At 39.8% G+C, this 14,434-nt stretch overlaps 1 protein-coding gene across 20 annotated transcripts in view; it reads left to right on the plus strand.

Moving 5' to 3' along the window:
- DTNB (dystrobrevin beta) overlaps positions 1-14,434 on the plus strand; it is a 212,898-nt gene that overhangs the window by 157,041 nt on the left and 41,423 nt on the right. For 11 of the 20 annotated variants that reach the window (XM_019450108.2, XM_019450168.2, XM_019450202.2 and 8 more), the window contains 3 exons: positions 7,172-7,213; positions 11,644-11,729; positions 12,576-12,689. In XM_019450108.2, the coding sequence (XP_019305653.2) occupies positions 7,172-7,213; positions 11,644-11,729; positions 12,576-12,689 (242 nt within the window). The remainder of the gene's footprint in view (positions 1-7,171; positions 7,214-11,643; positions 11,730-12,575; positions 12,690-14,434) is intronic. The other 9 variants (XM_019450241.2, XM_019450150.2, XM_019450210.2 and 6 more) reach the window with 1 other exon arrangement.

The raw sequence follows: 14,434 nt of genomic DNA on the forward strand, positions 1-14,434 counted from the left end.
TTCTCTGACTGACTGATTTCGCTTAGCATAATACCCTCTAGTTCCATCCATGTAGTTGCAAATTGCACTGCCCATTTTCAGTATACTAGTAGTAGAAGAAACTTCTTAAATCTGCTAAAGAACACCTACAAGAAAATCTACAGCTAATATAATGAAAGGTTACATTTTGGACTATTTCTCCTACCTAATATTGAGAACAAGACAAAGGTGTCCACTTTCACCACCTCTATTCAAAATTGCCCTGGAGATCTTAGCCAGTACAATATGGAAGAAAAGGGGAAAAAAGGAAGAAAAGGGTGTGAATATTGGAAAGGAAGAAGTAAAGCTGTTATTATTTACAGATGACATGATGGTGTAGAGACTGTCCTAAGGAATCTACAAAAACACTGCTAAGACAGATACATGACTTTATAGCAGTGCTGCAAGATACAAAGTCAGTGTACCAAAATTGATTGTATTTCTATCTACCAGCAGTGAATAATTAGAAAACTAAATTTAGGAAAAACACCATTTACTATAACACTTAAAAACATCAATACTTATGGATAAATTTCACGAAAGATGTTAAGCAATAAAATATTGCTGAGAGAAATTAAAGAAAACCTAAATAAGTGGAGAGGTATGCCATAAAATATTCAGATTTAATATTGTTAAGATGGCAAAATTTTCCAAATTAATCTACAGATTCAATACCAGTCAGAACCTCAGTAGACTTTTTATGGAAATTGGCCAACTGATTTTAAAACATATTTGGAAACCAGAAGACTTAGAAGAACCAAAAGTCTTTAAAAAGAACAAAGTTGGTGGACTTAACCCTACTTGACATCAAGACTTACTATACAGCCACAGTAATCAAGAAAGTGTGGTATTGGCAAAAAGATAGACAAATGAGGCATCCATAAGATAAGCTCATATGTATAAGGTCAAATGACTTTTTTTGACAAGGCACAAAAGACATTTTGGGAAAGGAAAATCTTTCTTAACAAGTGCTTCTGGAACAGCTGTATATCTATATGAAATAAAGAATCTCAAACCATCCATAGAAACCAACTTGAAATGTGTCATAAATTTAAACCTAAAAGCTAGAACCATAAAGCTACTAAAAGAAGGCTTAGAGAAATATCTTCATGACCTTGGAGCAGGCAAAGAATTCTTAGAGGGATCATGAACCATTAAAAAAAAAATTTGATAAATTGGACCTTTTTGAAAATAAAATCTTTTGCTCATCAAAAGATACTATCAAAAAAATAGACAAACCAAAACCTGGAAGAAAATATCTGCAACACATGTCTGATAAAGGGCATACTATGTAAAGAATTCCTGCACCTCAATAATAAGACAACTCCCAGTTTTTAAATGGGCTCAAGACTTGTCCAGACCCTTCACTTCACAGAAGAAGTTATGCAGATGAGCAATAAGCACATAAGAAGGTGCTTAATATCATTAATCATCTGGAAAATGGCAATTAAAACCATATTGACCCACCAGAATGGCTAAAATGAAGAAGATTGACAACATCAAATGTTGGAGAGGATGTGGCACAAACAGAATTCTCGTACATCAGACACCAAAAGTGCGTACTGTTTGATTCCACGTATATGAAATTCTAGAATAGGTAAAATTGATTTATAGTGATGGAAATCACATCAGGTACTGTTTCTGGGAACGAGGATATTGAAGAGAGATAAAGAAAATTTCTAGATTGATGGAAATGTTCTGCATTTTAATAGAGGTGTGGGTTACAAGTTATATGCACTTGTCAAAACTGATTGGATGGCGTATTTAAGATATGAGCATTATATCTCAGTTAAAAGAAAAAGGAACCAAGAATGGTGAATATGGAAGAGTTTGTATTGAAAAATGGCCAGGGATTTGCCATATGTTTACTATAAATTTGAAGTAATTTATAATAAAATGTTCCCTTTTTTCTTTCGTTTCAACCCTTTCCTTGAAGAGTTATATGCATATTAATATCCATTTCCCCTTCCTTCTGCACACATATTCATCGTATTCATTTGGCAACTATTTATTACTTATTTTATTTACTATGATGAACAAATGATTCCTGCCCTCAGGGAACTAACAGTCTAGTGAGAGGGACAAACATTAAACAAATAATCACACTACTAACGGAACTACAAACAATTAGGTGCAGTGGAGGGAAAATAGAAGGAGCTATGAAAATGTATAGCAGGTCCCTGCTTTATACTGTATGGCTTCTGTGAGAAAGTGTTACTTGTGTTGAGATCTGAAAATAAGTAGAAGAGAATTCAGTTTCCTAGGAGCTAAAAAGAACTGAAACCCAAAGCAGCCCATGGGCTGCTGTTGCTCCCACTCCAGCCCTGTGCTTGGATTTTAATTGTCTTGAGGTACAGTGGGCAAAGCCTTGTGCATATGCAAAGTGGAGAGTTGGAAATGAAGCTTTCACATTAAGCTAGGCCCCCAGAAGCACAACCTGGTGAAAGTATGATACAGAAGACATCCATCTGCTGGCACAAAAATAGAATCGGAAAGCTTACGGGTCTCCTCCTGTAGGAGCAGAAGAAGAGGTCTCCCCTAGGAATTCACAACCTTAGTCCTGTCTGTGTTCGTGTTGGGTGCATTTACATAACTTCATAGTTTGAGAAACACCCAGGTGAAATTTTAACATGAAATTAATCCTCTGGCATGGAAGAGAAGCAAAATATAAATCCTCTCCTAAGGTTAACGTTCACAGTTGAGGCCAAGCAGACATGAACTCCTGAGCATCTCTGTAAAGGAAGGAATCCAACTAGACATGAGAATCCCAACTAGACATGAACTCCTGAGCATCTCTGTAAAGTTAGACCCTCAGTGACTTTAGATATTAGAATTATTGGCTATAGAATAGCTGTTTAAAATTTCTTCAGACCTGAAAGAAGGAATTAAAAACGTAACAAAAGACTAAGAAGACCAGAGATGAAAACAAACCAAATAGAATATAAACATTTTTAAAAACCAAAGTTGTTGAAATGTAAAACTCAGTGGATGAGTTAAAGGTCAGATCAGACACAGCTGCACAGAGAATTAGTCTGCTAGAAAACATATGCAAGAAAGTTTCCCAGATGCAACACAGAAAGATGAAAAGATTGAAACAAGGTTTTCAGACTTACAAGATAACCAACAGCCATCTGATTGGAATCCCCCTCCCCCACTCCCCCACCACTAAAAAAAGGAAAATAAAATTATTTTCTATTAGGTGAGAAAATATTTAAAGAATTAGTGGCTGGGGCGCCTGGGTGGCTCAGTCGGTTAAGCGTCCGACTTCAGCTCAGGTCATGGTCTCGCGGTTCGTGAGTTCGAGCCCTACGTCAGGCCCTGTGCTGACAGCTCAGAGCCTGGAGCCTGTTTCAGATTCTGTGTCTCCCTCTCTCTGACCCTCCCCCGTTCATGCTCTGTCTCTCTCTGTCTCAAAAATCAATAAACGTTAAAAAAAAAATTAAAAAAAAAAATTAATGGCTGAAAATTTTCCAAAATTGATTCATGACATGAATCCTCAGATTGAAACATAACAATGAGTTCCAAACTTGATAAATAATTTCGCACCTAGATGTATCCTAGTGAAACTACAGAATACAAAGACAAGGTACTCAAAAAGCAACCAGAAAAGATAGATACCTGCAAAGAATTGATAGATTTCTCAACGCCAACAACAATTCAACAGTTTTTTTATAAACAAAAAAAACCCGCTTTCTTTAAAAATAACACTTCCAATTATATCCACTGCTGCTGATGTTTATGTTGAAACTTTTAAGAATTTTCTTTGTGAAAAAAGACAGTTGAATATCATTAATGTACTGAAAGTAACTAACCCTGTCAAAGGAAAAGGGGAAAGACTTTCTGGTAAGCATTGAGAAAGGCCCCAGTGAGATTCATGCTGAAAGAATAACACTGATAGCTAACATTTATTGACAGTTTACTATGTGCCAGTCATTATTCGAAGTGCTTTGCATATATTAGCTCATTCATTCTGCAAAACAATCTCATGAGAAAACTAAGCCTCAGAAAGGTAAGGAAACTACTCAAGGTGACAGTTGGTCAGTGGCAAGCTGGGACTGGGGTACTAGTCAATCAACTCCTGAGATTTAGCTACAGAAGGTTGTAGTTCGGGAAGAGCATTAAATCTGGAAGAAAGAGCAAGACAAAAGGAAGAAGGATCTGAGGCTGAAACAACAGACTGTGTGAGCATTAACCAGGTAAGGAACACCCAGTGTGTGCCAGGGGGATGTTTCAACCTAGGTAAAGGCCCTGAGGTTGGAGGTTTCAGCACCGAAAAGATGTCTGTGAGGCTGGAGGCCAGAGAACAATACTTGGAGTGAAATTAGGCTGGACAGGCAGGCCAGATCTCTCAGGACCGTCTTCTACAAACACAGTATACTAATTTTAGAAATGTGTGCCAATTTATGTTTACTTCTTCATAGAGAAATAGTGCTTCCAGTGGAGAGTCTGGCTTTGTTCCTCCCCCGAAAAGTAATTTATTCCTTTAGATTTGTTTAGGCTTCGACATCTTTTCCTTGAGTATCTAGTATTAGGTCATATATCTGACTCCCAACATTACAACTCTAAAGGTTAGTGAAATGGAACAGAATGGAGGACAGGTGGGGAGAAGTCTGAGGAAAAGAAAAGTTCCATTTAATTAGTTAAACCTTACATGTGTCCTCAGTCACAACCATTTAAGTTATTTTAGAAATTAATTAAATTTGTTGAGATAGCATTGTGGTTGAATGTTTAAAATTAAGTATATTTAATGCCATCATGTAATCTTGTTGACTTTACATAGTACTTTAAAAATACTGTAAATAAAAGCTCCAAAGCCACTTGACCCTGAAAAGGAGGTCACGTTCTCCTTTCCTGCAAACAAGATAAGTCTGTTTACACCTGATAGTTTCTGATGCCACTTCTCTAATTCGTGTGAAAATGATAATTGTTAGAATGGTCTTGAGTGGAAATACTGATAAGGTCCCTTTCATCTTCAGTTTATTTTCCAGTGTGTGGTTATCTTCTAAATATTGGGCCTCTCAGGAAGGATTCTTCTTGACTAGATTTCTGTTAAACAGAGGACTACTAATCTGCTAATCTCTTGCCGATACAAGTGCTTTGCATAAAATGGGTGTAGTGCTCGAAAGAATTTATTTATAGCCTGCCAGATAGGCTTTGTATTGACGTTTTACTTTTTTTTTTTTTTTAAACCTTCTTTCACAAAAAAAGACCATTAAATCACTTAAGCAGCCAGCATGGCACCCTGTGGAGTACCTCAGTGTCAGAGCCATCCCTTCTCTTTTAGTTGACAACACGGCCACTGGAAACCTCTTCAGGCTGACCCTTGAACAAAGAAATTCTAGGTTGTTTAGATGAGCCAGGAGAGTTCATTTGTTTTCCTGGAGTGCCTAAATTCCTTTAAAAAAAACAAAAAAACAAAAAACTACAGTGTGTGGTAAATCATAGTAATAAGAGCAAATTCTTAAAATTTCATCACAAACATCAGCAACACTAGATGTAATCAGAGGAGAGTTTTTTGTTTCTTTATTTTTTAAGTTTTTTTCTTTATGAAAAATGTGAAATTCCTTATGGAAGACTTGGAAGAAATGTGAAAGGAAGGGGAAACATTTTGTTGTCATCCCACCCAACATGTTTTCAAGAAGCTTTTTTTTTCAGATAGCCCAGCCTTCACAGCCTTATCATCACATCGACTGCTCCAGGCATGCACCATTCCAGAAATATCCTTATGGCTTCTTGCAAGTAAAGATCAACAGTATCCATGTGGTGTTTTGCACACACTTAATGACTCAAAGCCCCTGTAGAATAGTAATTAATTGTCAAACGTGGGTACATGCTATAATCGTGTGAAGCATTTAAAACGTAGAGATCCTTGGCTTTGCTTCCAACCTACTGAATCAGAATCTCTGTGTTTAGAGCCCATTGATTTTTTTTTTTTTTTTTATTTAAAAAGGAAAAACAGAACTTTTTGTAAACAAAAATGTATAGCTAGCTAGGGAACCACTGCCCTAAAAATCATTGGGTTTTTGAGAGGATTAGTAATCCACAGTCTTCTAGTTAGTCTAAGTGAGATTGGGGTGATGGGAGGGTGCCGCTGGAGTATGAAGAAAGCATAGCTGATATCAGGCACATCTCTCTGGAACTCCTCCTGCCAAGCTCATACAGATGGGAAGCCGCCAGCCCTTTTTTAGGAGGCTTCAGAAATGCATGCTACCAGATTGCAGTTTGCTGACTGCATTGGCTTTCCTTGGTTTTTAAAAATTTGCCCAGGTTTACACAGAGGGATCTTGTTTTTACCCTGTATTTTTCAGATGTATTTCCATCTCATTAAAGATGATGGAGCTCTCTGAGATTACCTAAATCTAAGAGAATGCTAAGTGGTCCTCTTCACATCTCTTTCTGTAAATATTCCCATTTTACAGCTGAGAAAATAAAGGTGTAGGAAAATAAAATAAGTCAAGGTCTGCATAGTGAGTAAACAGCAAAATTTAGGATTCCTCACTAGCCTCTCTACTTCCATTCTTATCCCACTACAGTAATAAACTTTATTATAGAATACTTTTAGATTTACAGAGAAATTACCAAGCTACCACAGACTTATATAACCCATGCTGTTTTTCCTCTTATTAACATCTTAACATTAGCATGGCATGCTTATTGCAATTAATGAGCCAATATTGATGCATTATTATTATTACCTAAAGCCCATACTTTATTCAGATTATTAGTTTTTGTTTCTTTTTTTAAACACTTACTCATCTTTGAGAGACAGAGCATGAGCGGGGAAGGCGCAGAGAGAGGGAGATACAGAATCTGAAGCAGGCCCCAGGTCTGAGCTGTCAGCACAGAGCCCGACGCGGGGCTCAAAACGAACCGCGAGATCATGACCTGAGCCGAAGTCAGACGCTCAACCGACTGAGCCTCCCAGGCACCCCAGATTTTGTTAGTTTTTATCCAATGTCCCTTTTCTCTTTCAGAATTCCATCAGGATAGCACATTACATTTAACTGTCATGTCTGTTAGGCTCCCCTTGGCTGTGACAGTTTCTCTAACTTTCCTTGTTTTTGATGACCTTAACAGTTTTGACGAGTACTAGTCAAATGCATTGTAGAATGTCCCTTATTTGGGATTAGTCTGATGTTTTTCTCATGATTAGACTCAAATTATGGCTTTGGAGGAGGAGGAGGAGAAAGAGGAGGTAAGTGCTGTTTTTCTTCCATTGTACCTGGGGTACATAGCGTCAACATCATTTATCTATCACTGTTGATGTTGACCTTGATCACCTGGCTGAGGTAGTGTTTGTCAGGTTTCTCCAACATAAAGTTACTCTTCCCCTCTGCCTCCACACTGTCTCTTTGGAAAGAAGTCTCTGCGGACAGCCCACGCTAAAGGAGTGAGTGTTAAGCTCCACCTCCTCGAAGGCTGAGTATGTACCTACAGTATTTGGAATTGATTCTGTATTTCCTTGTTTAGAGCCCTACAGTGGCTTCATACTACATTCAGAATGAAATGGAAACTCTTCTCCAAGGCTAAAAGGCCCTTGGCGATCAGGGTCCCGGGGTCATCTCCTAGAGTCAGCCACCATTTTCACCAAAGCCCACTTCCACTCCATCAGTGCTGACCTAAACACACCCAGATGAAGCAGCTGCAGGCCTTGCTTGGCCTTTACCTAGCACACCCGTCCCTCAGATCATCACCCGGTTAGCTTCCCCGCTTCACTGAGTCTCAGAGAGCCTTTTCAGAACCACCTTATTCAAAAAGAGTCTTCTGTCTCAGTTCACTCTGTTTTATGACCCTGTATTTCTTCATTGCATCTATCACTACTGATGGTATGTACTGTCTTTGGTTCCTTATCTTTCTCTCCCAGCATAATGTAAGCTACCTGAAGGTAGGGCTGTATCTTATTCACTAATGCAGCCTAGTTCCTAGCACATAGTAGGTGCTCAGGAAATATTTGTTGACTAAATGAATAAACTTGTTAATTTTTGAAAGAAATCATCTTTAGGTCTCTTGTGGTTAAAGTATTCCATGTCTTTGTGAACTAATAATTCCCTTTCTGTCTTGTTCCCTTCAGTATCCTAGAGGCATTTTAGGAAGAGAGACCTGGCTTTTTTTTTTTTTTTTTTTTTTTTTTCTTTTAAGGAGCACTGTGAAGTTTAAGATAGTAAATAAATACAGTCCCAAGTTTCTCTGTTATTTAACGTAACTTGACTGTGTTTCACATTTGATTGGGGGAAATCAGCCGTCATCAACACTTACCACTGGGGGCTCTCCTTGTTGTCATCTCCAGGTGGAGAGGCTCTGAGCTCCAGCTGGAACTGCTGCCTCAGGATAGAAGTCTTTGACCCGCACTTCTTTGTACTCGAGTAACAATACTTCTTGGTGCCTAAGAATCTCTCCTGGTTAGGAACTGCTGATAATAACTCTTGATTCCTGTGTTAACCTCTTCTTTGAAAGAAGCCTCAGCCTTGCAGTAACTCAAAACTGAAAAGATTCTTTAGAAATCGCCAATGAAATACTATGAGGTTTTTGTTTGTTTGCCATGATGAAGCCAATTCCTTTTGAGAGTCCGTTTCCTCATCCAAATTTTCCCCAATCTCACACTAATAAGGAGCCATTCGCTTCAACTCCAGTTTTCAAGAACTGGAAATCTGTTATTCACAGCAGATTTAGTCTCAGGCAAGCCACTTTTGTGAGGCTCAGCCCTGGCTCTCACAAGAGTCTGAAAAGAATATAGAAAATTTGTTCAGTTGGCTGTTGGTCCACTCTAGAGAAAGAAACATCACCTTTTTTCCTTCTTTTAAGAAAAAAAATATTTGGTAAAAAAGCCTCCCACCCACATTTGCTGTGCTGTTTTGCCCCTGTTTATTTAGGAAATGCCACATGAAAAGAACTATTTATTGCATCTTTAAGCTCTAGACAGGAAACAAGGTTTCTGCTTCACGGTAGGTCATGTTTTGGGCAGAACCAAGAATGTGCAGTGTGAAACATAGCCATCTCAGAGCCTTCATTTTGGGCTTCCGTTCTGGTTAATCAAAAAAAGGGAAACGTCATCTATTTATCCATTTTCCTAGTTTGTGTTGATTGGCTTTCATATTCTTAAAGGAGGCAACAAGGGTCAGAAATGTCAGTGGATATGCAAATCATAACCACAAATGATTTCGCCAGAGAAGATATGCAAATGGCCAGTAAGCACATGAAAGCATGCTCAATATATTAGTCATAGGGAAAATGCAAGTTGAATCCACAATGAGATACCACTTCACACCCACCAGGATGACTATGATCAAAAAGATGTACAATTACAAGTGTTGACAAGGATATGGAAAAAATGGAACCCTCATACATTGCCAATGGGAATGTAAACTGGTGTAGCCACTTGGAAAAGCGGTTGCTGTATAACCCAGCAATTCCACTCCTAGATATATACCCAAGATAAATGAAAACCTATGAGTACACAACACGTGTCCACAAATGCTCATAATGACATTATTCAAAACAGCCAAAAAGTGGGAAGAACCCAAATGCCCATCAGCTGTTGAATAGATAAACAAAATGTAGTACCACGTAACAGAATATTATTCAGCTACAAAAAGAAAGTATTGCTACATGCTACAACACAGAGGAACCCTGAAAACATTTTGCGGAATGAAAGAAGCCAGACATAAAAGATCATGATTCCATTTATATGAAATATCCAGAGTAGGCAAATCCATAGAAATAGAAAGTAGGTTAGCAGTTCTCAGGGTGTGAGTGTAGGGGGAATGGGGAATGACTGCTAATGGGTACGGGGGGGGGGGGGGGTTTGAGGTGATGAAATATTCTGGAATTAATGGTGATAATCTCACAAGCTTGTAAATATACTTAAGTCCACTGAATTGTACACTTTAAAAGGGTGGATTTCATGGTATGTAAATCATATCTCAAAAAACCCACAGTTAAATATTTCACATGAACTAGAATGGTTAAAACAACAAAAGAAAAAAGACAATGACAAATGTTGGCCAGGATGCGGAGAATTCAGAACCCTCATTCATTGTTGGTGGGATTCTAAAATGATACAGCTACTTTGGAAAACAGTTTCATAGTACCTCAAAATATTAAATACAGGGGACGCCTGGGTGGCTCAATCGGTTGAGCGTCCGACTTCACCTCAGGTCATGATCTTGCGGTTTGTGAGTTTGAGCCCCACTTCGGGCTCTGCTGACAGCTCAGAGCCTGGAGCCTGCTTTGGATTCTGTGTCGCCTCCTCCCCCTGCCCCTCCCATGCTCATGCTCTGTCTCTCAATAATAAATAAACATTAAAAAATTTTTTTTTAAATATTAAATACAGGGGCACTTGGGTGGCTCAGTCAGTTAAGCGTCTGACTTGGGCTCAGGTCATGATCTCACATTTTGTGGGTTCGAGCCCCACATCAGGTTCTGTGCTGACATCTTGGAGCCCAAAACCTGCTTCGGATTCTGTGTCTCCCCTCTCTCTGACTCTCTCCTACTGGCACTCTGTCTCTCTCTCTCAAAAATAAATAAACATTAAAAAAAATTTTTTTTTAAATTTTTTTTTTAACGTTTATTTATTTTTGAGACAGAGAGAGACAGAGCATGAACGGGGGAGGGTCAGAGAGAGGGAGACACAGAATCCGAAACAGGCTCCAGGCTCTGAGCTGTCAGCACAGAGCCCGACGTGGGGCTCTAACTCACGGACCGTGAGATCATGACCTGAGCCGAAGTTGGCTGCTTAACCGACTGAGCCACCCAGGCGCCCCTAAAAAAATTTTTTTTGGATACTAAGTACAGAATTATCAGATAACTCAGGAATTCCACTCCCAAGTATTTACTCAAGAGAAATAAAAACATATCAACACAATGACTTGTAAATGATCATTTTTAGCAACTTCATTTGTAACAGTCAAAAGCTGGCAACAGTGGAATACTATTCAGCAATAAGGTGGAAGGAGCTCCTGATTCATCGAACAACAATGACAAACCTCAGGAACATCATGCTTAGTGGAAGCCAGAAACTAAAGACTACATGTTGTATGATTCCATATATATGAAGTTTCTAGAAAAGGCAAAACTGCAGACAGAAAGCACGTCAGTGGTTGCCTGTGGTTGGGGATGAGAGTGGCAATTGACTGCAAGCGAGCATGAGGGATTTTTTGTGGTGATGGGAAATGTTCTAAAACTGGACTGTGGTGGTTGGTTGCACAACTGTTTAAATTTACTAAGTCTCATTGAATGGTATACTTAAAATGGGTGGATTTTATGGTATGTAAATTGTACCTCCAAAATCTGTTTTATTTTTTAATGTTTATTTTTGAGAGTGAGAGACAGAGAGAGAGACAGAAACAGAGCATGAGTGGGGGAGAGGCAGAGAGAGAGGGAGACACGGAATCCAAAGCAGGCTCCAGGCTCTGAGCTGTCAGCACAGAGCCCGACATGGGGCTCGAACTCACGATCTGTGAAATCATGACCTGAGCCAAAGTTGGACACTTAACCGACTGAGCCTCAGGTGCCCCAAAAATCTGTTTTAAAAAATCAGTAGTCTAAGTTTCTGGAATATTTTAATTACACACACACACCCACAGAAAAAAAAAAACCAAAAAACCCTTTGCTTTCTTCTCACTGTAGACCCGTCCTCCTACTGACTTGAGCTTTAACTTTGATGCCAACAAACAACAAAGACAGCTTATTGCAGAACTGGAAAACAAAAACAGGTAAGAATATAGAGGCCAAGCCAGTTTCTAAAGTCCAAGACTGTCATGTGAGTATCTGATTCTCCTTTTCCTTGCAGACTAGTTGTATTTTGACCATGAAGGAGGATCCCACCTTAGTGAATATAGGCCAGACCAACTCATGGGAATGCCCCTACTCTGATTTGGAGATCTCTGCATGCTGTACATTCTGGTAGCCCAAAGCCCTGTTCCTGTGCCCTCATGGATTCTTTTTCCCGTGCCTTCTCCCACCTACCAGCTCCCCTCTCATGATTCCCTTTTCCACCCCACCCCTCTTTCACTTTATCTGGTCATCTTATCCTGGCCCACTGTGCTGTATGTGACTGTCTGCTCTCTCCCCACAAAGCCATTTAAAGTCACAGACACCAGACGGCACACCAGTATGCCCTGAATAGTAGAAACCGGGACAAGGAGATTAGATGTAAAGTAACAGGTTTTGGAAGAAGAAATGGCAGCTCTTCTCACTCGGGGGCTCAAGAGGAAGAAGGGAGATGGGGGGAGTTAGCATAGGACCCACATTCAGAGATTGCAGGGAGTTCGTTTTTCCTTTCCCTAGAAAGAAAGAAAGTCTTCTAGTGGCTGTTTTCCTTTAGTGGAGATTTTTCAAATTCTTGAGAAGAGTGTTTATATGACTTTCTCTACCACAAAAGATTGTTTCATTGAGTAAATATGAAGTGTGGAAATGTCAAGAAGGTGGCTATTCCACATCTTGGTCATTTGGAAGCAGTCAGAACAAGATTGGTAGAGGCTGTTCTAGAATAAAAAGACCTGACAGGAAAGAGCTGTGAAGCGCTGTGCAGCCAACTTTCTTTCATCTGGCCTCTCCAGGGAGATCTTGCAAGAGATTCAGCGTCTCCGTCTGGAGCATGAGCAGGCTTCCCAGCCCACCCCCGAGAAGGCCCAGCAGAACCCCACGTTGCTGGCTGAGCTGCGGCTGCTGAGGTAAGTAGGGATACTGCACCACTGTCTGCAAAGGATGGTCTGCGGTAGGAATTTACGTGTCGGGAAACAAAACGAGTAGGATAGAATCTGTTTCTCAATACAACTAGTCCTGTTAGAGCAAACAGTTAAAACATTCCAGTCATTCTGTTACTGCTTCAGGTGTTTGGATTCTGAGAACTTCAGCCATCATGGCAGAACTAGGTCAACACCAGTGTCCAGCTCCACGACAGGCAGAGCAGTGTTTACACTTTTATGATTGCTTTAAGAAGACTGTGCTCCGATCCGTCTTCTTATTTTGTTAATTAGTCTGACTTTGAAGACCCTTGGCAGGAATAATGCTCCTCTGTCCCATGAGTATATTCTCCTGGTGCTTCACAGTCAGAGCAGGACTCTGTTGAAGGGGAAGGGTGCTTGTTACACAGGCACATCTCTGAGATGCAAAACCACGTGGGAATCCCTTGCACCACCGCTGTGGAACCTTCCCACTTCAACATAGATATAAACGGCCTCAGGGTCCGGAGACTCAGGGCTCAGGACCCGAATGCCGGCAGAGAGCTGCTTCAGCCCCCACTGAGATGCTATTTTGGAGCGAATGAGGAAGTCTGCCAGAAGAGCTTAACATGAGAGTGATCTGATCAAAGTTATTAGGCTCTTATTTCCTATCAGTCTTAAAAAGATGTGTGTGTACTCTTTGGTAAATGCAGACATTTTTTGGACGCTAAGTTAGTGGCTGGCTTCTCACCAGACCTCTAGATGTCCAAAGAGTATCCTTTCTGTGTAGGTTGTAACATTTGACATTGCACAGTTGATTTTTAATGTGCCATCATCTGGGGTTCTGCATAGCCGAATATCCTTTTGTAATTCTTCCTTTGGCTTAGGTCATGTAGCTTCTCAACCATCATTTCTTCTCCTAGAGAATGGAGATGATTGTTTTTCTATAACTGTCTTTCTTTCTAGATTTATATCATCAATAAATAAGTCATAAAGAATTTAAACTGTGCAGATGAAAATCATTAGAGATACAGAGATTCCCATTCTTCTGAAAATTCACTTTAGTTCCTAAATTTAATTGGGCTTGAGGATTTGGTTCCTAGGCCCTCCGTTGCATGTCTGGGATGTTAGCAGCTTGGTGCTACTCTCCGAAGTCTGGGAGAGCATGTGCAGCTGACTCAGTCCCAGTGTTAACTCTGAACTCTCGGCGTAAGATACAACTGTTCCCTTTTCCTCACCACAGCCCAGGCACAAGTAACTGTTTTATATCTAGCAAAGCAAAAAATGATTATACTCCAATCTTAACTGTTGCTGGAAGTGGGATCGCTAAAAGTCCTTAATTCAGCCGGAAGTGTCTGGAAAATGTCACTGATTTAGTAGGCAGAGGGCTGAGCCCAGGGATGTCATGTAGGCAGCAAGAAGCAAGAATTTACCCTAAATCTGAGGAGGGTCTAAATCTTGAAAAGTCCGGAAGTGTTTAATCTGAAAAGCAGCTTCTGTTATCACTAAAGAAAGAGAGACTATTTAGTAAGCGTGCAGGATCAATTGCTTATGCACACAGACAAAACATATTGGCTCTCCACTTCACACTATATACAGAACACACTACCAGATGGATTAAACATGGAGACAAAACTTTAAAACTTCTAGAAGAAAATGTGAGAGAATTTCTTTAGGATTTTGGAATAGAAAATAGTTTCTCAGAATCACTTACCGTGAAAGAAGTTGGTAAATTCATCTATATTCATATTGAG

Source organism: Panthera pardus, unplaced genomic scaffold (genome assembly GCF_024362965.1).
Source record: "Panthera pardus isolate Hobbes unplaced genomic scaffold, ASM2436296v1 HiC_scaffold_26, whole genome shotgun sequence".
In the NCBI taxonomy this organism is placed as follows: Eukaryota; Metazoa; Chordata; class Mammalia; order Carnivora; family Felidae; genus Panthera; species Panthera pardus.